Source organism: Chelonoidis abingdonii, chromosome 17 (genome assembly GCF_003597395.2).
Source record: "Chelonoidis abingdonii isolate Lonesome George chromosome 17, CheloAbing_2.0, whole genome shotgun sequence".
NCBI classification, from domain to species: domain Eukaryota; kingdom Metazoa; phylum Chordata; order Testudines; family Testudinidae; genus Chelonoidis; species Chelonoidis abingdonii.
In genome coordinates, this window is record NC_133785.1 from 9,755,381 (window position 1) to 9,780,919 (window position 25,539).

Below are 25,539 nucleotides of genomic sequence, written 5' to 3' on the forward strand. Positions count from 1 at the left end.
CTGCCTCGGTTTCCCTACTGGAACACTGAATGGATTATTATATTGTAGCAGTGCCTAGAGCCTTAGCAAGCAATAGCACTCCCTTGTCTCCCTGTGTTGTCAGGATGAATGCACTGAAGATTGTCAGATGCTATGGCAATGGAAGTCATACAAATACCATAATGGTTTTGTTCCTTTCTTTCTTTACAAGGTGGGCTTGGCATTTAATCAGAGACACACATGGCACAAATTGGACCCAGGCACTTCTTACACACTCCCATGCAACTACGAAAACTCTGCCCACTTGATTTCGCCAGTAACTGAATTGTGATCCCAGCTCCCAATTGGCTAAGAGTTATGTACCAGCCTGTTCGTTTGGTCTCACCCACTTAGTATGTTTTGTCTCCTAGATTTTAAGATCTTTGGGCAAGGCCTGTCAATGTCTTTGTTTGTGCGGTACCAGGCGCAATGGGACCCATCCTGACCGAAGTTTCTAGGTGCTACTACAATATAAATGCTAATAATTGGAAGTGGGGGGTGGTAGGTTCTTATAACTGAAGGGTATATTGGGATTTCAAATGAGGTTTCCATTAAAGCCCATTCCTTCCCCCACTGCTCTGGAACAAATGGAATTGTACCTAGAATATGGTGCTTCACATGTTTCAAAGCACCAGCCTGTATGTAGCAGAGTCACGTTGGGAATAGAGACAATTGCAGCTGTTCCAGAAGATGATTTTTCAGGCCATTCTCCTAGAAGTAATTACATTAGAATTCCTAGATCCTATCATACAACAGGCAAAGCTATTCCTCACTTTTTGATTATTTCTGCATAATACAGCTGGTTTGCAAGAGTGGTTGCTGTCCCAGAAAAGCTGTCTTGAGGTTTCTTCTAAATTCGGTTACTCTTTGCTCTCAGAGTATTTTCTCTCTTTATTTTAGCGAGTGATTTTTAATTGAAGATAAGCTCTATTTGTGCCCCTGTCCTGCCAGAAGTAATGCCTTTCTCTTTATTTATTCTCTTTGGACATGTGCATGGAGCAAGAGATGCAAGGGAAGGTGGTGCAATAAGGAGATGGACACTTACTGCAGTAACCAGGTTGGCCAGGGAAGGGAACAGCCGCATAAGGGAGTTGGAAGCTTAATCCTGGAGGTTCTTACTCAGTGGCAGGGTTCTGCTGGCTGGCTGACCTCAAGCAGGTCCCCATTGTACCTTGAGTTTTGGAGAGGTTAATGCATGCCTTGTGGTGGTGTCATGGGGCTCCATGTCATTTACTGGCAGCCTCTGTCAGAGAAGGACCAGTTATACCAGTGGACTCTTGCTCTTGCTCTCACACACACACTGACTTGTCGTGGTAGGAACCCGACTGAGCCCAGTAGAGCCTTTTCTGTAGGCCACCCAACTAGCCTTCTCTTGTGATTTGTCGCTAGCTGTATTTGAACTAGTAATGAGGCAGGAAGCCTCACCATTAATCTCCCTGAGGGTATGACTTCACTGCCGACTTAACATGGGTGTTGGGCACTAGAGTTTGAGCACCCATGTTAACCTAGCCTAGGTGCAAGTAGCCACCCAGCAAAGCCCCACCCAAGTGATTCTCTCCTCAGTGGTGCTGCATTTCTCCGTGTGTGACTAGGACTTCTGGGGGCATATGCTGTGATGAGCTTGAGCCATTCTGATTCTTCCCCAGTGAACTGTGGGAGATGCCCAGGACATAATTGTGGGAAAGACACACTGTACAGTGATCAGCACTTGAGTGAGGTAGTCTGCATCCCCAGTGCAAAGTGGACAGCTTACCAACCTGAGTAGAAGTCTCACTTGGGTTTTAGCCTATAGGCCAGGATGGGCCAGCCAGCCCCATTTGAAAGCACACAAAGCTTGTGTGAGAGGGATTTATGTGTAGACCAGGTGGCGGGAGTGAGAGGAATCCTTGGGTGAGAGCCCAAGGTAACACTCTAGTGAAGAGGTATCCTGAGCTAATCTCTCTGCCGGAGTGACTGATGGCATATTGCGTTACTGTGGTAACAGAGATCTGTGGCAGTCCACTGACTATTCAAGCATCAGATCCAGACTTCCTGGAAAAAGGAGAAGATAATCTGCGAGCAACACCCCATTGAGAGTGCTGTGAATCCTGCCTTGGAGCAGTGGTGTCTAATTCAGGCTCCAGGGAAGACATGTCATGGCCTGGCCTCCTCCTTGTGCTGAGTCAGGGAGAGAACAGCTCTGAGAGTAACCAGTCAAGCGAGAGAGGTATTTCAGTTTGACAATCCTGAGCTTTGCACTCATTGCTGTCACTGTGTGTAATCTTCCCAGGGATGCTAGTCAGGGCTAGTCACACTTGTCCTACTGTGAGGAGCGTGAAGCAGGTGGCATAACCTGTTCACTTTAGTGCAGGAAGTGGTAACCTGACTCTCGGAAATGTCTTCCCTCCAACCCAAAACTGAACCGAGGAAGAGGAGTGTTGGCTTCATGCCATGACTCTCTGGTCCCAATCTCTGCTTTGCTTTGTTTGTGCCTTTCTTTATATTCCAATAGCACCTGTGAGCCCAGTCATGAACCAGGACCCCATTGTGCTAACCTTTGTACAGATAAGAGAGAACTCCTACCCCAAACAGCTTACAATGTGTTTAAACATTGGTTTGCTCTGTTGAATTATCCCCTACAACGGTTTCCTTGTCCTGGAATGGGAGTGAAACTTAAGGAATGAGTTGCATTTCGCTAAATTTGTTTTCAGTCTGGTGCAGGTCTCTGTGTGGACACTCTTAATTTGATTTAAAAATGGCTTCTTTTGGGTTAGCTTGAGAGTCAGGTTTTTGAAAGTGCCCAAGTTCCATTCTCAAAAGTGCAGTGGAGTTCTTTGAGGGGTCCTGGCTCTTGACAGGATGGAGGCTCTTAGGTCACTTTCATGCTTTTTTAAACATGTTTATCCTAAATCTGTTCCCAGTCATCTGAAGCTAAACCTCCAAAAAGCCACCTTTTAAACCTAAATTGGAGCATCCATGAGAAATTTTCACTGGTTTAATGCAATCTGTTTAAATTATCACCTTGGGTTTCACTTTCTCATATAGACCAGCACTGAGTTGACGTTTACTTTATTTGACTAGTGGAGGAACGTACAAATCTCCAGATAGTGGTTCTGTCTATGTCTAGCAGAGAGAGCGCTGGACTGTGACTTAGTTCTATTTCCAGTTCTACCACAGGCCCAATGGGGGGGCTCTGGGCAATCACTCTGCCATCTGTAAAATGGGGATAACAATACTGACATCTGTAAAATGCTGTGAGATCCATGGATGAAATTTGGAGGTCTGAGCGAGAAACCCTGCAGTGGACAGTTATGAAATAAGCTGCCCCAAACAGAACTTTCCTCCTAAACCTTGTCTGTTAGCAGTCGGTTTCCAGTTTGAAGCACGAAGATTTGTATCACTACAAATTTTTCTTACTTGCTCTCATGTGACTATAGGTTCTCATTATCCATTACATATCTAATCTTTTTTTTTTTTTTTGAGGTTTAGGAACTAATCTATGGCATTTGTGCACATAAAAGGGGCACCAACTTGAAATCCAGGTCGTTTAAGATGGTTACAGGTACAACACTCATCCTTGAATCTTCTTCCCAATGTGTGTGTGTTGTGTTGTTGTTTTTTTTTTCAATTACCATTTCCTACTTGAACCCCCACTCCAAATTCTCTCTACCTTCTGAAAGACCCACCCCAAGGGAAATGGCTACCTCCAGCTAATGGCGAAGCAGACCATGTGCCAAGTGCTGTGAAATGCACAAAGTAAACAAAAGTAGTCAGTCATCTCAGTTACAGCTAAAAGAAGGGTAAACATTTCCAAGCAGTAGCATCATTAAGTTGATAGTGTCCCTTAAAGCACGATGATGAAATCCAGGGGCCAGATATGATGCTTCAATGCAAAATTCCCTATCCAACAACCTGCATGTGTGACTGCTACCTCAGAATAAGGCACGGGCAGCTGTATTTTTAAAGTCTCTTCCCAAATACTGCCTTCCAGTGATCCAGCTGTCCTCGTTGTCTTGTACATCTAACATGGGCAGTGTATTCCTGTTTTGGGTTGGGCTTCAAGGTGAAAACAGGGTAAGGCAGGTTGCTGGAGAGTCTGCATGCATCACCTCGGACTCTACATCCTGATGGCAGCTGGAACAGAGGGGTTTACAAACCTCTCTGTGCTCATTATTGCCAGTATCTGGTGCTCAATCCAAATAAGAATGAGTTAACTTTGTCAGGATGTGGGCCACATCTTAATAGGCGCTTCCCCTCCTGCTCAGGATTGCATGGTCCCCTTCACCAGTGGGAGGGGTTCAAAGAACATCCCTGTGGTAATTTGGAAAAGCAATGTTAGGAATGTGTTTTTAGCTTCCTTGAACGTGGAAATATATCCTATATGATCCGGTACCTATCTAGCTTTCCGTCAGGCCACCAATGGTCAATGAACCACAGTTAACTAACGAGACAAAGCCTATGGCTACACTATGAGGCTTTTAGCAACACAGTTGTGCCACTACAGCCGTGCCGCTAAAAGCCACACAGTGTAGCTGCTGTTTGTCAGGAGAGCGCTCCTGAACAACAAAAGTGTTGCTGAGGAAGCACCAGTGTGGACATCCCCTAACATCCCCTCGGGTATACCTTGGAGGTAAACAAAGCCTGAGATAATCTTAACAGATCCACAGAGTTTAAGGCCAATAGGGACCATTAAATCATCCAGTCTGACCTCTTGTTTTTCACAGGCTGAAGAGTTTTCCCCCAATCCCTGTATTGAGCCCAGTAGCTTGAGTTAGGCTATAGCATCTTTCAGAATGACACCCAGACTGGATTTGAGATGAAGAATCCACCACTTCTCTTTGGAGCCTTTTCATTGGTCAGTCACCTGCTCTGTTAAAAGGTGCTCTATTTCTGATCTGAATGGGTCTGGCTTCAGCTTCCAGCCATTGGTTCTTGTTATACCTTTTTCTGCCCTTTTGTACCCAGTGTTTTCTCCCTGTGAAGGTTCTTGTACACTGTGATCAAGTCACTTCTCCATCTTTTGGATAAAGAACTCAGTCTTAGCTTAGACATCTCACTATAAGGCTTTTTCTCTCACCTTCACATCATTTTTTGATTCTTTTTCTGCACCCTTTCCAATTTTTCAGCATCAGTTCTAAAATTTGGACACTAGAACTGGGTGTAGTCTCGCCAATGGTGTATACAGAGATGAAATTGCCTCTCTGCTTCTACTTGCTGCTCCCCACTTCATACATCCAAAAATCACACTAGCTCTTTTCCACAGCATCGCACGGGGAACTGTCAGTGAGTCTTCTGAAAGAAGACACTGTCGAGTAGATTTTGACTTCAGAGATTCAGAGCTTGAATGAATCCGCACCCTTGGCCCGTTCATGTCAGTCCGCAGTAAAGCGACATCTGGAGAAATGTGGCGTCTGGTGCCTTGTTCTGTGCTGACACTTGGGTTCTGTCCCTGCTTTTAAACACCCACTCCTGGGAGCAAAAATCCATAGTTGTAAAGAATTCTGGAAGCGGAGGAGATCATAAGTGTAGATTGCAATGGCTATTGGGGCTTCCCCTGGGAGTCTCAAGTCTAGGCACAGACATATATCTCCTGGGGAAGAGGCTGAAGCCCTATTGCTTGGCTGTGTAGAGCCTTGGAGCTGCACTGAAGGAGCAGTTGTGGACTAGATGGGGCTTGAGAGTCTCATCCAAGGGCAGTGGGTGCCAGCCAGCTGTTTCACACTTAGTTCTTCAGTAGATCCTGCAAAACAGCTGATATGACTAAACTCAGCATGGTCCAGCCTGCACATTGGCCTGGCAGAGGGAAAATTCTCTTCTCCTGTTTGGCAGTAGTAGCTTCAAATAGAAGAATAAACAAAGTAATGCCATAGGACCCCGGTCAGGATAAGACCATTCAAAGGCCACCCTTCTCACCTGGGATTTTCTAGCACTCAGTTCTTTTACCCTTTCCAACACTCTCTTGGCTGTCAAGAGCCTGCTCTGCAGTTCTGGTCACCTGGAATGACCTTCCCCAATTTCTTTGCTTCCTCAGCTCTCTCCTGTCCCCTCTCAAACTCAACTAGAACTGTTTGTTCTATGTTGTCTGGGCCTTGTTTGCTCTCCCTCTGCTATTGATGAAGTTGCATTAGAGTGTTTCCTATAGTTAGGGTTGTGTGCAGACTTCCAGTGCATTCCTAGAGGGATAAATAGCCAGGATGGTGGAAATTGGGGTGTTTTGCAGTGCATACATTTTTGGATGTCACTTCCAAGGATTGCAGCAGGAAAGATCGCCCAGTGTTTAGGGCCCCGACCTGGAACTTGGGAAACCCAGGTTCAAGTCCCTGCTCTGCCACAGATTCACTGTGTGAATTGGGCAAGTCACTCAAGCTCCTAAATAACTTGTGCACTTCTGAAAATTTCTCTAAGTGCCATTATCAAAAGTGACTCAAGCACTTAGTAGCCTTAGTCAGCAGGAGACTTCTGGTGTTCATATCACTTCTGAAAACAGGAGTTGGGCTCCTTCATCCCTCTTTGGTGATTTTGAAAATTTTGTCCTTAGTGTCTGTACCTCGCTGTCCATCTGTAAAATGGGGATAATAGGGCTTCCAAGCAGGGGTGATGGGAGGATGAATACATTTAAGCTTGAGGTGCTCAGAGCCTATGGGAATGGGGGAGTCAGAGGGACGGAGTAGTGCAGGTAAGTTGGCTTGGAAGGATGAGGTTTTTACTTGTAAATATTAATTTTGCCATGTGTATACAAACCAGTGCAAAAATATTTCCATCCATGATGATAGAAAATTTATAGATAGGCAGAGTAAGAAAGATGCTCCTTGAGAACTTACTGGAGTTTGATTTAAGGATATTTACTTAGTATATTTTGACACGTAATGTTGATAGTTTGTTTTAATGGCAATAAAGCTTTAACTTTTTGAATCTCAACTTCAGTTGTCATTAAATAATTGTGCCCGCACGTAATTTCCTGTGATTTGTGAAAATGTCAATTGATAAAAATTTAAAAAATGCGTAGAACATCCATATTATCTGTTAAAACTGTTTTAAAAAAATGAATTCTGCCAAACCTACATACAGTACCTTTTGTGAATATCCATTTGTGTGGAAACTGGGACAGTAACAGATACACTGTATACTTTGCTTCCAAGAACTGCAGCCTAGGACATCTGAAGTTCTGATATTTGATGGGGTGTTCCATAATTATAGTGTAATCTAGCTTTTACATGGTGTTTTTCATTCGTAGATCTCAAAGCACTTTACAATGGAGCTATGTATCATTATCCCCATTTTACAGAGGGGAAAACTGAGTTACAATGAGGGGACTTGCCCAAGGTCACCCAGCAGGCCAGAAACACCAGGCTTGGGGTCAATTCCCAGAGACAGGAATTGAATCCAGGTCTCCAAAGTCCCAACTCAGTGCCCTACCCACTAAGCTATACTGCCTCCCTAGCACCAGCCTGTTGTGAGGCTGGACTGAATTCAATTGTACACTGTTCTTTGCTTCTCACATCTTTTCCTGGCAACCCCAAAAGCAGTGGTCAAATAACTAGCGAGCTGTGCCAAGAAATTTGCCTCAGTGATGGTCCCTTGTCTGCAAACCAGAATGACCCAGGCCTGCTTGCCCTGTGGCTGCACCTTCTTCATGTCATGCAGGATTTACTTGAAATCAGATTGATGTATGTCTACTTGGGAGTTTGTGCTTGACATCCTAGCCATGGCTGGGGTAGGGTTGCGAGCAGCTGTTCTCTGTCTGAGCAGATGCCTTGGCTGCTCCTTTGGCTTAAGAGCGCAGGGACGGTCAGGCTGGCCTCTTTGGCTCTTAAATCCCACCCTAATCGGAGCTGCCGCCTGTTTGACTCAAAGCGTATGCAAGAGGTCTGAGTTTTTCTGCTCCAAGTGCCAGGTGGAAGACTTTGGAGGAGGGGCAGAAAGAAGATAAAAGGTGGTTGTTGAGCAAATGATGGTAAGAGACTTTCAGTGGCTGCAAATCCCTGATTACTACCATTTAAAGCTCAAGTAGCAAGGTATTAGTTTTAGTGGACACATCTGCAAGTCTACTGGACCACTGCTTGAGCATATTAATGGGAGGTGGCCATGCTGTCATTCCTCAGGGGGACAGCACTTACTAAACATTCTGGAGTCCACATGGGACATGGAACACATGGCCTTACCTTAGGGAAGATTGCTCTTTGTTAATCTCTCCGGGAAGTTAGGGGAAGGTCTAATGGGCTGGAGGAGAGGGGATGCAAGGGGAGGAATAGCCAGTTGTAGTGTGTGCATGGTAGTCTTGCTGCCTTGTTACCAGGCGGTGCTGCTGAGTAATTTAACACTCTATGCTAGCGGTTCTCAAACAGGGTTGGGGCCCCAAAGTGGGTCACAACATGGGGTTACCAGGACTGGCTTAGATTTGCTGGGGGCTGGGGCCGAAGCACAAGTCCCACCACCCAAGGTTGAAGCCTGATGGTTTCAGCTCTGTATGTTGGGACTCAGGCTACAGGCCCCCCACTTGGGGAAGAAGCCCTTGGGCTTCAGCTTCACCCGTCACCCTGACTGGGTCAGTGGGGCTTGGGTGTGCTCAAACTTTGGTCCCCCTTCTCTCCTCCTGGGGTTGTGTAGTAATTTTTATGGTCAGAAGGGGGTTGCAGTGCAATGAAGATTGAGAATCTTTGCTTTTTCACAGTGGTCCTGGGAATATCTTGTGCCAGCCAGAGACTGTAGAATTAAATAGCTCTGTACATATTGCAGCGGAAACCTCCTTATAGTGGCAATTCAGGCGCCAGGAAAAGGCAGCAGGGCTGTGAGGATTCTGTACATGAGTAAGGCTGCAAGTTTGTCACGGGTTCCATGACCTTTGACTTTTTCAGCGGCCTGTGCGCCTGACTTAAGGCAGCTCAGGCATCCCCTGTGCCACGCGCATCGGCCGCTGCTGGGGCAGTCTCAGGCCACTGTGCCCACCCCTATCTCCCAGCAGCAGAGATTGGGTGTGGGAGGGGGAACAGGATTGAGGCTTGGGATGGGGTGAGGCGGGCTCTGGGCAGTGCTTACTTGGGGGGGGCTCGTCAGAAGTGGGGACATCCCCCCTCGCTCAGCTGCTAGGCAGAGGTGTGGCCAGGTAGCTCTGTGCTCTGCCTCCGCCTGCAGGCAATGCGAGTTGGAGCTGCCCCTCAAGTAAGCACCACCCCCTTCCAGCACCAGCGGGGGTACCAGGCTACGTGCCGCTGCCTGTCCTACCAGTACCCAGGCTGCCCTGCCCCAGCACCTGTGGGCCCCTGGGCAGCTTCCCCTCCCCTGTTTTAGTCACCAGTATATTTAATAAAAGTCATGGACAAGTCACGGGCTGTGAATTTTTGTTTACTGCCCATGACCTGTCTGTGACTTTACTAAAAATACCTGTGACTAAAACATAGCCTTATGTATGAGCCCTGCCTCCCCCCAGCTCCGCAGGTTGAAATACCAACCCTCTCTCCTTCCGGGACAAGAGTTCCAGCGTGAGGCTTCTAGACAGAGCTCCTGGCTGGTCTTAATGGACACCAGATCCTCTGGGTCATCACATTAGTGGGACTCATTGCAGTACTCCCTCCCCAGCTACCCAGCATGGGCTAGCTATGTGCCAGCCACCAGAAGTGGCTTTTCTTGTCTGGAAGGGGCTATAGAACAGGGTATGTTAGGTCTTTGCAAGGTGTTTAGGTGTGTAAGGGGTGTGGGCCCACCATCTGTCCTTGGTGCAAGGTGTCCAAAATAAAACAGCACAATAGAGGCTGTTCAGTGTTTCCTCAGAAGTGCCCTTGGCTTGGAGTCCTCTGTCTATCTAGCCTCTACCCAGTTGGCAGAGCTTCCATTAAGGCTTAAACAACAGCCTTTTGTTATCTCCAGCCTCTGCTAATTTAGTGGTGGCCTTGGAGGAGCAGGAGATGACTGTGGTAGGGAATGGAGGAGAGGAAACTTTCCCCCACCCCACTTGCAGTCCCCACCCTCCATATTCTCAACATGGAAGCAAATTGTCTCACTAAATGCATCAGCCTTTTTCTCACATGGGTCAAGTGAGTGGCAGGTACCCTTGGAAGGTATTGGGCTGGAAGCTTCTGGTGAGCTTTGTGCTTTTGTTCCCCCACTACCCCTTGCTTCCTGGCACCACCCTGTAGCACGAAATGTCTGTCAGAGATGAATTACCTGCTTTAGTTCAAGGGACCTAGGAAGCCGATTGCATGTGGAAATTTCAGGCTTGGCATTCAGAGGGTGTGTGAATCGAATGCAGAGGTAGAGGAAGGGGTAGTGCCTACATTTCCCAAACCACACACAAGAAAGGGCCTTGTCAGCTGGAATCCATTTCTCCCTGGCCTCCTACATCAAAGGGTAGGGGGAGGAGGTCTCTACACGCAACTCTTCCCACCTCCCTAACCCTGCCGCTACTAGCATGATGCGTCAATAGCAGATGACTGAAGGCCTATATGTATCACCAGCTGAGGTGCAGTGCAAACAGTTGTGATGCAAGGGAGCAGCTTTCTACAGCTGCCAGCAGTTATGTCAGCTTTGACCAGCCAGGAATGCATTGGGTTTGATGTCTGCCTCACTGTTGGGCACATGTACGCACCCCACCATGGGAGGTAGTGCCTCAGTGACAGCAAGTGCTGCTGCTGTATGAAGCAGCCCTTGATCTAATAGAAGGGTGGGTTGGGAGGGGCTGCCCCATCTCCAAACCTCAAACTATAAAGCTTTAGCCTTTTATGGAGAAATAAGAACAGAAAGGTGAAGAGACCTGCCTAAAATCTCACAAGCAGTTGAGAAAAGAACCTAGGAGTCCTGGTGCTTCCAGTGCCTTACTAGAACTGCTAGGTCTCCCTGAGCTTGGGTTAGAGCCCAAGAGCCCTGAATCCTAACCTCCCTTCTTCTAGTCCATTAGACCCCACTCTCCTTCCAGAACAGGGGTTAGAGCCCAGGAGCCCTGAATCCCAGCTGTGCTACTAGATTACGTTCTCCAGTTATTTCTTCAGTCACCCTCGCATTCCCCAGAAGGCTCTTTTGTCTAGGCTTCCTTCCACACCAGGACAGTGAGGTTCTGCATACTGCATGCAGGCTTCCTATTAGCCTAAGTGCTGTGTATGGATCTAGGACAGTATAGAGCCCTTACTCTCCTGCTATTCAGCAGCTCCCTGATGAAATCACCTGTTGGTGAAGCAGAAAGGCTACTGAAGGAACATAATATACTAGAAGATGCAAGTAATTCTGACAGTGCCTCTGGCTCCATGGCTTCTGCCATCAGTGTCAATACCCTCTCGTGTTAATGTTGTGTATTGATGCCACATCTGCTATCTGTCATGTTCAAAGGTTAACCCCTTGGCAGCTTGAATCCGCTCTTCTATCAAAGCCTTGCATTTACGCATGAGAGGAACAGAGAGGGCGCTGCTGGAGAAGTTAAGCTGGCAGCAGGTGTGAGAGGCAGGTTTCAAGAGTGCTTGTGAGTCACCTGTATGCAGTGGTGAGACTGTGCCAGGGGGATTCTGTGCTTCTGTGCGTGTTGGGGGTGGAAAGGAACTTTTTGTTTCCTGTTGTCTCTGAAATTGTCTTTGACTTTTCTCAGTGTTTAATAAGAAAAAGAATGGACTTTAAAACATTGTGTGCCTCTGTCCCTGTGCTGGGAATGTAGCTTCAATGACCCTTGGTGTCTTTCCCTCATAGCTACTATCCAGGGAAAGGAATGTGATTTACTCCACACACTGTAGTGTTGGCACAATCTTAAGTCTGATCTGTGCATTCAGTGCTGTTTGTTGTAGTTCTGATTCCCTCACATGTACAGCACTTGGCATGTTGGGGTCCCGTCCATGACTGGGGCTCCCACCATCCTGCTACTGTTAGTCAGAAGCCTGTGTTCTTGCTAAGAAGTTTTCCGAGGACACGCTTGTATTTGTATGTATCTGAGGTGTGGACAGGTGAAGATTCTTGGCTGTCTCCTCCATTTGGTTTCTAGAAACCTGATTACAGTTGTAACTACTGAAGTTGGGGTGACTCCTAATTGCACCAGTGTGAATGAGCAGAGGCTGGTCCTCTAGCTTTATCCTGTTGTCAAATCACTTAACCGTGAAGTGCTGGAAGGTTAAAGTTAAGATTGTGTGGGACAGGGTGGGAATTTATTCTCCCCAATTCTTTAAGGGCTTTAATGAGGAGAATATTGTTTAACTGACAGTGTTAGAGGCTGGTGATGGTTTGTATTGTAGCAACCCCAGTCATGGACCAGAATCCCTTTGTGGTAGGCACTGTACAAAGAAAACAAAGACTGTTCCTTGCCCTGGGCTAAGCCTTGTGATAATAGACTCCAGGAGTCCTGGCTCCCAGCTCTCCTGCTCTAACCCACTAGGCCCAGCTCCCAAAGCTGGGGAAAGAACCTGGGTATCTTGGCTTCCAGCTCCTTGCCTTAACCAGTAGGTCCTCCTCCCCCTCCTGGAGCTGGGGAAAGAACCCTGGAGTTCAGGCTCCCAGCCCGTTGCTCTAACTGTTCTCCCACAGCCCTTGCATACTACATGCTTCACCAGAAAATAAACCCACAAAGCTAAAGAATTACTGGTTTTCTTACTGAATTTTGAGCCCCCTTCCTCGTAACATCAGGTTGTTGATGAGATGGGGCTGCCGTGCCAAGGGTCTTGGGGCTGTTGGTTGTGAGCTGACCGCCTTAACTGAGTAGCGCTGTAGCATAGCTCTTGACTTCCTTGTAGCCAGTGGGGAAGCTCTCCACCCCCTCTCCCCCCGCCCAGATTCTGTGACAGCCCTGGTGCGTTGTGTTGACTTAGCCGTCTTGCCTCTGTGTTCCCCAGCCTGTGGTTTGGCTGCTTTACAAGGATTTCTCAAAAAGGGCGTGTGCACACGGATGTGACAGTCTAGGAGCCACCCACTAGGGGAGTTGGGGGTGGCACATCTCTGCATTCTACCCTCATCTCCCCCTGCCCCCACACTGCTCTCATTTAGCAGCATTTGATTCCCTTTTGAACTCTGTAGTAAGAGTTGCCCCTGATCTGTTCATCTTGCTTAGGGGCTTGCAGGCCACCTGGTGCAGGTAGAGCATTAACTTCATACTCTTTTTTTTCAGGCTGAGCATTTCCTTCTCACACTCACGGACTGAAGAGCCCTGCCCATTGCAACCGAGGGTGGGGCAGGCAACTTCCTGTGGGGGAAGAATCGTGGGTTGCTGTAACTCTATCCTTCCGTTCTCCTCCCACCTTGCCCAGTGGGAAGAAGTGCTAGTGGGTTATGGTGGAAGTTTGCCTTCCTCCCTTGATGGATCTTGGGACTCAAAGCCAGACTACACCCTGAAGCTCTCGGTAATCCCAGTGCTTCTGCTACCTGTGGTGCTTATTAGAGAAGTTGCAGAGTTAGCCTGAAACTGATGAATTACAAAACAGGCCGGGCTCTGGGTTAGCAATCAGGGAGATTGCGAAAGGTGTGGCTTGCTCAGGTATCGAAGGCGGAGTCCCATTGCCAGTTGGTGGGGGAAGTGGCTTGCCTGGGCTGTTCCTGTACTTTGCTCCTTCTGAAGAGTTTCACTTTGGCTGCTGCCGTTTGTTACTACTCTCCTTCGCCACTTCAGAAGAGGGATTGCGGAGGCTAACAAGGAGAGATGAGACAGCTTTGTTCCCTGGCGTGCCTCTTCCCACAAACGCATTCAGAATAAGTTGGAGTTGTTTTCCCTCTCTTACCGGCTGGCTGAAGTGATATAAATGAGGTGGGAGAGACGTTTCCATTTGGGGTCCGGAATGGAGAGCCAATGAGATACAGCGTCTGCCCTTCCAGACTACAGACGCTACAGAGAAGGCGCTTGCGCCACAGTTGCTGAGATTGTGTGAAGGGAGGGGGAGAAGACGGCTTTTGATGAGCAGAGGGAGCACATACACAAGGCCCATGGCTGGAGTAAGTGTTCAGGGCGTGATCCTGAGACAAATGGGAGAGATGATCAAAGAGTGGGTCTTGGGTTTGGGGAGGCAGGGGGGTTGGGTTTGTTGCGCACCTTAGAGTTCAGCCGTTGGATTCAGAGACAAAGCCTGCTGAAGGATCACAGGTGTCCTCTATCTCTACCCCGTGCAGTAGATCAGTACACTGCCTTCCTCTGAAACAGGCTGTACATGCGATAACCACTCCCGCGTGTCGCCCCAGTCAGGTCTGAGCTTGTTCAGCGGCCATACAGCTGTCTGCCTCCCTCCCTGGCCAAGTCAGCACTTAATTAGGTGTGCCCGCCTCCCAAGAGTGTTGGGAGCTGCACTTCCTCTTCAGCCCCAGGTCACAGGTAGTGGCTGTGCCAGGCACCAGGATTTCAGCCTCTGGCTTTTGGGAAATGACCCCAGGTAGGGAATTTGTGGGAGGGTATTCTCCAAGCCTCTGTGCATCAAGAAACAAGGAGACTTAACAAATAAGCTCTTCTTTAATATCTGAGCAAGCACTTGGAGATAGCCCCAATCCTCCAGCGGCACCAGCATCTGAGCTAGTGGATCAGGGTTCCCTGGTGGCCTTTCCCACGCTCTGCTCCTCCAGCCAGAATAACAGCATGGCTTTCCCCATTCAGTGTCCAGCGTTCCACGCTGCCACACCCTGGGTAAGATACTTGCCCAGGGCATGCTGCTCTGGTAATAAGCTGTACAGAAACCCTGGAAACTCAGGATTATCATTTGCATAGAGTTTCTCAGCATGCATTTGCAGTCAGCAGCTACTTCCTGTCAGCTCTAGTGTCAGACCCCAACAGTGCATAGAGCCATTGAAGACCTTGATTTTAAAATGTACACCTTTCATGGAAACTGGTGGCAAACTCTTCTTGCTGTGAAATGGAGAGCAAGCACCTCTGACTGTATAGCTCCGATAAACTGGGGTAGGGCAGGGGAATGAAAGCTACGTGGAGATAAGGGATGTTTGCTTTCCGTGCTCCTCGGCAGCCACAGCCTAGGGCAGCCACAGCCTAAGAATCTCCTTCAGAAACTGTAGCAGATTGTCGGGAAAAAGCACTATAGAACTGCAAAAGGCTCCCTTAAGCAGCCTCTGCCCCACTGAGGGAGGTGTGGTGCTGGAAATTCAGCCATAGGAAGATGAAGTGTCATGCAAATCGAACTACAGGTTGTTGAGGAAGGCTGGGAATGGGCTCTCCTGCTCCTGGGTCCCAGCCTCCCTAGCGCTAACCACTGGACCCAACTCTTCTTCCAGAGTTGAAAACAGAACCCAGGAATCCTGGCTGCATCCTCTCCCCCCCATCCTGCCCCCCAGTTAGGTGCACACCTTTCTGTATCTGAGGTTACTGTTCAGGGCAGTGCTTCTCAAGCTGTCTGATGTGGGGGACAGGCAATTTTTTTTTTCCAATGTGCCAGGGACCAGTGCCATACTATCCTATTCAATGCTTTTATGAGGAAACTTCCCGCTGATGGCTGTCCACGGCAGCTGATGGCTCGTGGACCCCACCACTTTGAGAAGCACTGGTTTAGGGGAAACTCTTCCTTGCTCTCTCTAGCTCACAGCTTCTCTCCATTACATGCTGGGGGCAGAGGCTTGATGTCCTCTTGGTTTGTGGATGTGGTGTCATGTCAAGTAACTTGCTTTAGAGCAGGAAGGGGCAAACGTTTTGGCCCGAGGGCCACATCAAGGAATAGAAATTGTATAGTGGGACATGAATTCTCACAAAATTGGGGTTGGGGTGCTGGAGGAGGTGAGGGCTCTGGGGTGGTGTTGGGGATGAGGTGTTTAGGGTGTAGGAGGGTTCTCTGGGCTGGGACCAAGGGGTTCAGATGGTGGGAAGGGGATCAGGGCTGGGGCAGGAGTGCAGGAAGGGGAGCAGGTTCCAGCTGGGGGTGCGGGCTCTGGGGTGGGGCTGGAGAGGAGAAGTTGGGGGTGCAGGAGGGTGCTCTGAGCTGGGATCAAGGGGTTTGGAGAGCAAGAGGGGGATCAGGGTTGGGGCATGGAGAGAGGCTCAGGGGTGCAGGCTCCAAGCGGCACTTATCTCAGGCAGCTCCCAGAAGCAGTGGCATGTCCCTTCCTTCTCTGGCTCCTACACAGAGGCTCAGCCAGACGGTTCTGCGCGCTGCCCCATATGCAGGCACCGCCCCTGCAGCTCCCATTGGAGTGCTGGAGGGGGCCATTGGAGCGCATAGGAGATGGAGTGGGGCCACGCCGCGGCTTCTGGGAGCCGTGTGGTGCAGCCCCCAACCCTACGCCCCAGCAGGAGCAGGGCCAAGCTGTGTGGTGCTGTTCACGGGCCAGTTTAAAACATCTTGCAGGCTGGATCCAGCCCTTGGGATGTAGTTTGCCCACCCCTGCTTTAGAGACTTTCATCTCATATAGGTGGCATAATAATCTCAACCCTGATGATGAGCCACTTTGCAGTATGTCTGCCACTGGTTCAGCGGCCAGGCTCCCCTCCTTCCAAACACCCTTTTGTGCTCTTCCTGCCCTGCGCTTGCTGACATGCCATGTGCCTCCCTAAGAAGGGAGCTGTTGCTGTGGAAACTAGCTCTCTGAACCACTTCCAAAGGGGCCTGCCTGGTAGGCTTCTAGGAGATGGAAGTTGGTTGGCTGGTTAGTGGCTGCCACTCTATATGACTGACATCTTTGATCCTGCATAATTGAGTTAGTTCAGCTCCCACTGCAAACTGATTGCTGCAGCAATGCAGATTAGATTGGATAATTGTGTGTACTGCAGTAGCATCAGGAGCTCCAGTCATGTACCATTGTGCTAGGCACTGTACAAAGATGGAACAAAGGGACGGTCCTTGACCCAAAGAGCTTCCAGTCTGAGCAGAAGAGGAAAGGTGACAAGGGGATACAAAGAGGCTGATGGGGGAGTACAAGGAAACAGTGAGACAGTATTTTTTTTTTTTTTTAGGCAGCTAGTGATCGGTAACAACTAAGGGTCACAACATACAGTGGATGAAGCTATGGAACCTATGAATCCCCTCTGCCTTCCAAAGGCACTTTGTCCATGCTTCCCCCAAATACTAAGCTTTAACCTGACTTTTTGTGGAGAATTCTTTATGGGCACACAGACTATTGAGTTTATGGCCCTTTGTGGCTGTCATATCTCACTTCTGTTTCTGAGAGGTGTCCAAGGAAGGAAGTAGGATTAGCTATTCCATAGGGACTGGTCTCCCATCAAACGAGGATCCAGCCCAGTGCTGGAGAGGCTGTATTGCTAGTGGTGCCGCCTTTCAAATAAGGCCTAAAACTGAGGTGCTGACCACAAACATCCGCAATCTGTATTGCAAGGAGTTTGAGTGGTAATCCCAGTATCCTGGCCAAGCCCCAGTCTGGGTTATTTTAATTGGATTCTCTAGCTGATGTCTAATTGTAACTCTATCTTTTTGTCCAAAACTGCTTAGTGATAAACAGCTACCATTCGCCATCCCAGAGGTGGGTGCATTTCAGTGGTGTAGTTTGTTTGTTTTGTGGGGGACTCCTTGGAGTGAAAAGGTATTGTGGAAATCTAAGATATTATTGCTAGCAGCTGGCTACTGGGCCACCTGCTAGAAGAGCAAATACCAGAGTACCAAGGCACAGGAATTGGGAATTGCCAGACTGGATCAGACCCAAGATCTATCTAGCCCATTATCCTGTCCGACAGTGGCCAATACCAGCTGCTTCAGAGGAAGGTGTAAGAAATCCACCATGGGGAGATGTGGGATAATCTTTCCCCACTATTTATGGCTCAGCCTGGCCTCTAATAGATCTACCAAGATCAGCTCAAGCCCTGAACCATGAGGTTTAATATCATTCCCCAAATTTTTTTATCATTTAGTTATGATGACTTCTGTTTCCTCTCTTCTGTGATTGTTTCCATAGCTTAACATGCTCTGCAAATATTGGCACATGCATCCTGCAGGATCTGGGCTGCTCCTTGGCAGGTGGCATTCAGGGGATCTGTCGCTAATCAGTGCTGTGACTGAGTGTGAGGACTTTCCTGATGAGCATTCTCTAGCTAGGTGACCCTAGTGAACCTCTCACAGGAGGCTGCTACAGGCAGCCTGATTCTCTAATGGAATCTACATCCATCCCTATGAAGAGGGAAGGGGGGTCTCAAAGAGATGGGCAGCTCCTCTGCGATCTTCGAAAATAATCATCCCTAGCTCTTCTGTAGTGCTTTTCATCAGTAGATCTCAAAGTGCTTTACAAAGGATATCGGGGTCATTACTGACAGATGGGGAAACTGAGGGATAGGAAGGGGGCAGTGACTTGCCCCAGAATCGGCCAGCAGCTAAGCCAGGAATAGACCTCCCAAGTCCCAGTCCAGTACTCTATAATTAGGTCACACTGCCTCCCACAACTTCTTCCTCATGGAGCTACAAAAGCAGCAAAGCTGTTGATAGTTCAAGCCCTCCTCAGCAACTGCAACAGGTTGCTGTTTGGTGACTGTTTGCCCCATGGAAAATGAACCAGGCCCTTGATCCTTATGGGAGGAGATTCCATGTCCCAGAAGGCCCAGGAGAACTGGCCCTGCTGCTGACCCCTCTGTAGAGGGGGTAGAAGAGTCCCTTTTAGAATCAGGGCAGAGGGGCCAGGACTTCCTCCTACCTACAAAGAAACCAAATAGACCAGCACTCATTTCACTGTAAAGCATAAGTCTGCTGAAATGGGAGCTTTTTCACAGCCAGTAGTTTAATTAGATGTGTCTGGAGTTGCAACAGGAGCTTGGTGTGTTTCTTAGAGTGCAGCACAGGGTCAGCTGGAAGGTAAAATGGAGACTCGGGGAAGGAGCACTGTTTGAAGAAGTAAATGGTGCTGGCCTCCTGCAGAGAGACCTGGGGGCCAGAGAGAGTCATAGCCAGAAAGTTAAGCTGTTCTTGGCAAACAGCTTCCCAGCAAGCTCCCAGAAGAGCAGCTTAGATTTAGACTGTTTGCAGACAGGGGCTGATCTGGGGATCAGTAACAGCACTCGAGCAACTCCAAACCCAGCATGGCTCCTTACCCACGCATGTTACTCCAGGTATGAAACACCTCGGCTCTGGTGTCCTGTCAGATAGGAGGAGACTTGTGAGGCACAGACATCCAGCAAAGAGAACGTGAATTCAGCTACTGCCCAGAATTGGAAGCACATAGACTAGGTTTGGAGGCAGGAGTGAGGTGGTTCTGTCCTTGTTACAATGTTTCCCAGCACAGGAAATGATCCCATACGCCAGAGGCGAAGAGTTAGACAGTGGACAGGGGAATCTTGCCGTGGTTGGGGTGCAGTTCTCAAGACTGCAGCAGACAGGAGAATCTTGCTAGTCTCAGACCCCAGTTTAAACACAGAGCTGTTTTTCTTTTGAACATGTAATGCCGACAGATCAAACCTCCTGCTCAGAGCTAGGGGCCTACTGGGTGGTTTATTTTTGCTGTGCCTCGTATTAAACTGGTCTCTCCTTCCCATTAGCTTCCCGCGCTAAATGCTGTGATGAACGCATGGAGGCTTAGAGAACACCCTTGCAGAGCAGAGGGTAGGCGAGCAAGGAGCACAGTACCTGTTTTTCCTAAAATGCCAGCTTCATGGAATAGCTAGAACAGGCTGCCTCTGCGGAGTCTTCTGCTAGGTGTGGGTTCATGGCACGCTTTGCTGTTAGTTTGTCACATGGGGCTCCGATGCCAAGGACTCTTGCGCCTGGCCTGACCTTGGGAAGCTGGAATCTGTACAGAGTGGAGGAAGACTGATCCTTCTGTTTGTTGGATTTGGAGATGGAAAAGATGTAGCTCTTGCTTCTGTCACGATTCCCATTTATCCTGGAGAATAGGAATATCCTGGGTTACAGTAGCAAATGCTGAAAAGGGAAAGGTTTTGGAATAGAGATGAACCTTCTCATGCTTCAGGGCATAAGCTAACCTCTAACCATTGGGGACTTTTCCAGGGGCCAGGTCTTCCCCTAACACCTACTACTAGCTTTTTGCGCCATTGTCTGAAGTGTCCAACAGAGCCTGGTACCAGGCCTGGGTCTGATCCCAGCTGACATCTTCTTGGCTTTGTTTCCGTTCGGTGCCTGAGTATCTGAACTCACTGGCTTTGGGGAACTGTCTGTATCTGAGTGCTCATAGACTGGAGCTGGAACATGTCTTATAAATATATCCAAAGGCCACTCCCCTATGCATCACACCCAGGCATGCTCATCTCAAGCAAGAGGATATGGGCTCTATGCCGGAACTGTCAGGTGAACATCTGTGCCGTAAGCTATTCAGGAGGTCAGACTGTATGATCACAGTGGTGCATTAAGGCCTGAAAATCTCTGAATCTGTAGGAAGAGAAGAGACTCTCTTCCTTGATTTTTTTGGGATTGGCAGACAGTCTTTTCCCCATGCTTGGCATAGCCCCATTGTGCTCGGCATTGTACAGACAGCCATGATGGTTTCTGTCCTGAAGAGCATGTGTCCTGAAGACAAGCCAAAGAGTTGAGGGAAAGGGATGCAGCATATAAGCAAAGTGATCCATGGTAGCAGATGTCGGGTCAAGATGAGGAGTGTTTGTGTGTGCTAGAGGAGAACTAATAAGGACGATGAAACGTGGCTGAGGCTAGCAGGGAAAAGCCAGTGAGGCAGTAGGGACGCTTTCATTGTATTTTAAATTCTGGATGTTCATCGTCATTCCTCAGTCCGCTTTAACTCTGTGCCAACCTCTGAGGTGTAATGCAGCAACCGTTGTAACGGTTCCCAGCAGTGCTGTACAACAGCTTCACTATGGGGAAGAAGGGACACTGTTCCCAGAAAACTGCAGGGGAGTTCAGGAGACTCAACACCCCTATCCTCATAGAAAGTGGCATGCGATCTTCCACGATTGGCAGCCTGATCTGCTCACAATCTTAGGCCTTTTTGGGAAGACAGTGTCTCGGGCAGGGCATTGTCCCTGAACGCTGTGCTGATGCCTTGTGCCGAGTCCTGAGATGGGGAAAGTCACCCACAGCCCCCTGCAGCCTTCCATCCAAATAACTGGCCTGACCTGGCCAAACTTTAGACCCTGCAGCCTGTGCTGGTGGTGATTGTGCACCCGCTGTCCATGCGTAGTGAAAGCACATCCACGCCTGGCGCAGAGGGGTTAAGATTCTCTCTAGTTTTCCCTCTGCTTGGCATTCCCCCTCCCTCCTTCCCTGTCAGGGCATGAATTATAGATGAGCAATGCAGCAGCTCCTTGGTGCCGTTAGCATAGTGGCTCACCTGCCAAGGCGGAGCCTGAAGAGCCAAGGCCCACAATGTCCTTGAAGAGCCAGACCTGAGCAGTGCAGGAAGCCAGAGGGAAGGGTGTGTGTGCTGTCTAAACAAATGTTCTCAGCCTATGTTTTCACACTGTGGAGCCAGCATCCCTGGGTTGAATGGGGGCACAGAGCACTACCTGGCTTCCAAACCCCTTGGGGCAAAGGGGATCCTCATTTCCATCTGTATCTTACCTCCCCTGATTTGGGTGCCCCTGTAGACAAACAGCTGCATTTCTGCTCTCTCCAAGACCTTTGAGCATTTGGGGGCTTGTACCTAATCTGACCCTGCTGCTCTGAGCTTGGTGTTGCTGGCTAGTTATTTGTTCGAGGAGTGGCAGCTGAGGAAAACATCCCCAGTAGTTGCAGAGCTGAAACAAGCCTGATTGCCCCTGGGTACCATTTGGAGGAGGCCTAATGTGATTATTTGTTTAAGTCCAGAAGCAACTCTGTACTCAGAGCAAACTTCACTTCAGTTGATTCTTCTGGACTTGAGAAGAATCTCACTTCCTTCCTCCCCAGTCTGGGGTAGGAACAATAGTCTAATGGGCAGGGGGCTGGGCTGAAGCTCAGGGCAGCTGGGTTCCATTCTTGGTTCAGCCACAGACTTCCCATATTTCTTTGTATTACCGTAGTGGCCAAGGAGCTCCTGTCGCAGACCTAGACTCCCATTGTACTAGATGCTGTACAAACACACAGCAAAAAGATGGTCCCTGCACCAGAGAGTTAAGGTGCCTTGTTGCCTCAGTTTCCCCCCACAGGTAAAATGGGGGTAGCCCTTCCCTATCCCACCAGAGGAGTGAGTCCATAAATGATTGTGAGGCACTCACATACTACAGAGACATAGGCCTCAATGATGAAATTAAAGTATTTTCCCCTTCTTATACTGAGTCTGAAAGCTGTGTGGGGCAGGGACTCTTTGTTCTTTCTCTGTACACACGTAGCACAGTGGGATCCTGTCCATGACTGGGGCTCCTAGGCGTGCCTGCAATACCATTAACAATTGAGAGAGTGAATAGAAGTTACTCCTGCTGGCTGTGGTCCTCTTCCCCCACTCCCCCCAGTAAGGCGGCTCTGTGGGCAAGGCCGGCGCTTTCGTTTAGGCGACTTAGGCAGTTGCCTAGGGCGCCAGCATTATGGGGGGGCGGCATTTTGCCGGGGGGGCGGCAGGCGGCTCTGGTGGAGCTGCCGCAGGCATGCCTGCGGCAGCTCCACCAGAGCCACAAGACCCACGCGCGGGGTGGCGAAATGACCTGGCGCCTAGGGCGCCAGAAACCCTGGCGCCGGTCCTGTCTGTGGGTGGGCCCTTGGGCCCGCTTGTTAGTGCTGAGGACTTCAGATCGTATTGCCAACCCCTTTGGGCTTGCAGTGTTTCTTCCAAGCTTCTCAACAAGCTGTGCTCTTCTCCCCCCCCCCCTCCCCGGAGCAGGAGTCGTTCCCTGCCACGGGGGTGTCTGGAGCAGCCTCCATCTGCACCTCAGGTGAGGGAAGGTTAGAGGGAACTCTGCAGCTGATGGACCCTGTATCTGTCTGCAAACCTTTGCCTGGCTAATTAAACAGCAGCTGCTTCCTGGGTTAGATGAGTTCTGTGTTTCTTGCAGGAGCCTGATCTTGGGACTGGCTGGCGATTGCCGCTAGCAGTAGTGCTTGTTTGCGATCTGCTCAATGGGGTTCGACTAGCTGGAGGAACACCCTTAGCTCTGCTGATTGAGGGGATTCCGGGGGGGTTTTGCACTGGGCTCATGGCTAGCAATCCTACAAGCAGCACAATTAAAGCATATCGTGGCAGCATGGGCTCCAGCGCATTGCCCACATACCCCCTCCCTTCCCTTCCAGGCTTCTCTGTGCTGCTCCAGTCAAAGGCTTCTCCTACCATTGCCCTTTCTCCAGCAGATGCTAGTCTGACAATTCAGGCACTGCCTTCTTCCCCTTCCCAAAATCCCAGTGGCCGCTAGAAGAGTGAATTCTTGATGTTTGTATTTCAGTAGGACCTACAGACAACACCCTTGCCTGCCCCAATTAGGATGCAAGATCAAGCCACGTCAATGGGAATATGGAGTTGCCAGCAGGTTCCCCTGAGACAGGAGTTTATAACAACATAGATCTGTCTAAGGCACTTACCTGGACCTCATCACCATAGGATCCAAGTTCCTCCCAGTACTTTTGCTGGGCAGACCAGTGCTCTTCTCCCATTTTACAGATGGGGAATTGGGACACAAAGCCCATAGGTAGTGTTCAAAAGTGCATATGTCCCTTTTTTCAAAATGGTCTCAGGAACACCTGCTCCTAAATCTCATGGACTTCCAGTGAGACTTAGGACTTATCTACACTGTGCTAAAGGGTGTGAATCGCAGAGCGCACCCAAGTGTTTCACGCTAACTGCCCTGTGTGGACATTGTTGACATGAATGAAAAGGTATCTAGTTCACGGTAACGTCGTCCTATCCGAAAGAGGACAACATTAACACGAACAGGATACCTTTTAATTCGCGCCACCTACGTCCACGCAGGGTAGTTACTGTGAGATGCTCTGGTGTGTTCTGCTCACACCCTCTTGCCCGCACTGTGGCGCCAGTCACTTTTGAAAATGGGACTTTGGGTAAAAATATTCACAAGCACTTAAGGCGTTTTCTATACTCCATTTGAAATGGTTTAACTACCCCGCTCTCATTAGAGCTGACCAGCCCAGCTGGTGGAGGTGATGGAATCACGAGGCCTGGTGGGAAAGATGGATCAGAAGATCTCCAGTGTGGTTCCCTTTGTGACTGTTTTGCACTTCGGGAGGCAGGATGGCCCAGTGGATAGGGCACTGGCATAGGACTTGAGACCTGGGTTCAGTTCCCTGCTCTTCCACAGGCTTCCTGGGTGACCTTTGGGCAGGTCACTCTGTCTCTCTGTGCCTTGGTTCCCCATCTGTACAGTGGAGAAAACAGCATTGCCCTGCCTCACAGGAGGGTTGGGAGGGAAATGCATTAGATTGTGAGGCACCTGGTACTGCAGTGATGGGGGCCATATAAATACATTACATAGAGACAGTTATAGCACTATAAAGGTGCTTTATACCAGTGCAGCTGTTTCCATCCAGAAAGATAAATAAGCTACAATGGTATAAAGGCACCTTTATATCAATATAACTGCATCCAGGGCTTGTACTGGTGGAATTATATTGATAATCACACGCACCCCTGACACTGTTATATCAGCACAAAACCTGTGAGTAGGAAAGGTCTTGGACTCAGGCACTTAAGGGCCACTTTGAAAACAGGACTTCAGGTGCTTCTGAAATCTTCACTCTACGTGACTTGCTCAGGGTCATACGGGGAGTCTGTGACAGAGCAGGAACTTGAACCTGGGTCTCTTGAGGCCAGAACTAAACTAGGGGCTGCTGCTGGCACAGCTCTGTTGGTCAGGGGTGTGAAGTGCAAGCCTCAGCCATAGAGCTGTACTGGCGAATAGGGCTTAACCAGAACTGTCTCACGGGTAGGAAGGGGACTGGAATAAGCTAGATAGACTGATGAAAGTGCAACTCTGTTAATATAAGCTGAGTCTGCAGAAGGAGTGCTTTGCTGGCTACAGCTCTAAACACTGAGACATCCCTAGATAGAAACTGCCTCTACTGAACTGACCCTTCAGAATCATGGTGACTGGATTCACAGCCTTACTTCAGACTTTCTCAAAATGTGGCCTGAAACATCTCCACCTCAGGCAAGGAATCCTGAATCACAATGGCCCCCAGAATTTGCATTACAGCACTGCTTCAGCGCCTGCACAAATACAACAGAGTCAACACCGCTTTTATAAAGGAAAATCATGCCTCACCAATCTATTAGAATTCGTAGAGGGGATCAACGAGTACGTGGACACGGGTGATCCAGTGGATATAGTGTACTTGGACTCTCAAAAAGCCTTTGACAAGGTCTATCACCAAAACTCTTAAGCAAAGTAAACAGTCATGGGATAGGAGGGAAGGTCCTCTCTTGGATCAGTAATTGGTTAAAAGATAGGAAACCAAGGGTAGGAATAAATGGTCAGTTTTCACAATGGAGAGAGATAAATAGCCATGTCCCCCAGGGATCTGTACTGGGACCAGTCCTTTTCAACATTTTCATAAATGATCTGGAAAAAGGGGTGAACGGTGAGGTGGCAAAATATGCAGATGATACAAAATTACTCAAGATAATTAAGTCTAAAGCAGATTGCAAAGAGTTATAAAGGGATCTCAGGAAACTGACCGAGCAACAAAATGGCAGATGAAATTCAGTGTTGATAAATGCAAAGTAATACACATTGGAAAACATCCCAACTATACATACAAAATGATGGGATCTAAATTAGCTGTTACCACTCGAGAGATCTTGGAGTCGTGGATAGTTCTCTGAAAACATCTGCTC

The 25,539-nt window shown here is 48.9% G+C and overlaps 1 protein-coding gene across 18 annotated transcripts in view; it reads left to right on the forward strand.

The window, feature by feature from the left end:
- The window catches only part of MARK2 (microtubule affinity regulating kinase 2), a 360,709-nt gene that overhangs the window by 46,535 nt on the left and 288,635 nt on the right, over window positions 1-25,539 (forward strand). For 2 of the 18 annotated variants that reach the window (XM_032804214.2, XM_075073348.1), the window contains exon 2: window positions 13,067-13,884. The exons of the other annotated variants lie outside the window; for them this stretch is intronic. In XM_032804214.2, coding sequence (XP_032660105.1) covers window positions 13,846-13,884 — 39 coding nt within the window. In that variant the 5' untranslated portion in view covers window positions 13,067-13,845. The remainder of the gene's footprint in view (window positions 1-13,066; window positions 13,885-25,539) is intronic. 18 annotated transcript variants of the gene reach the window in all.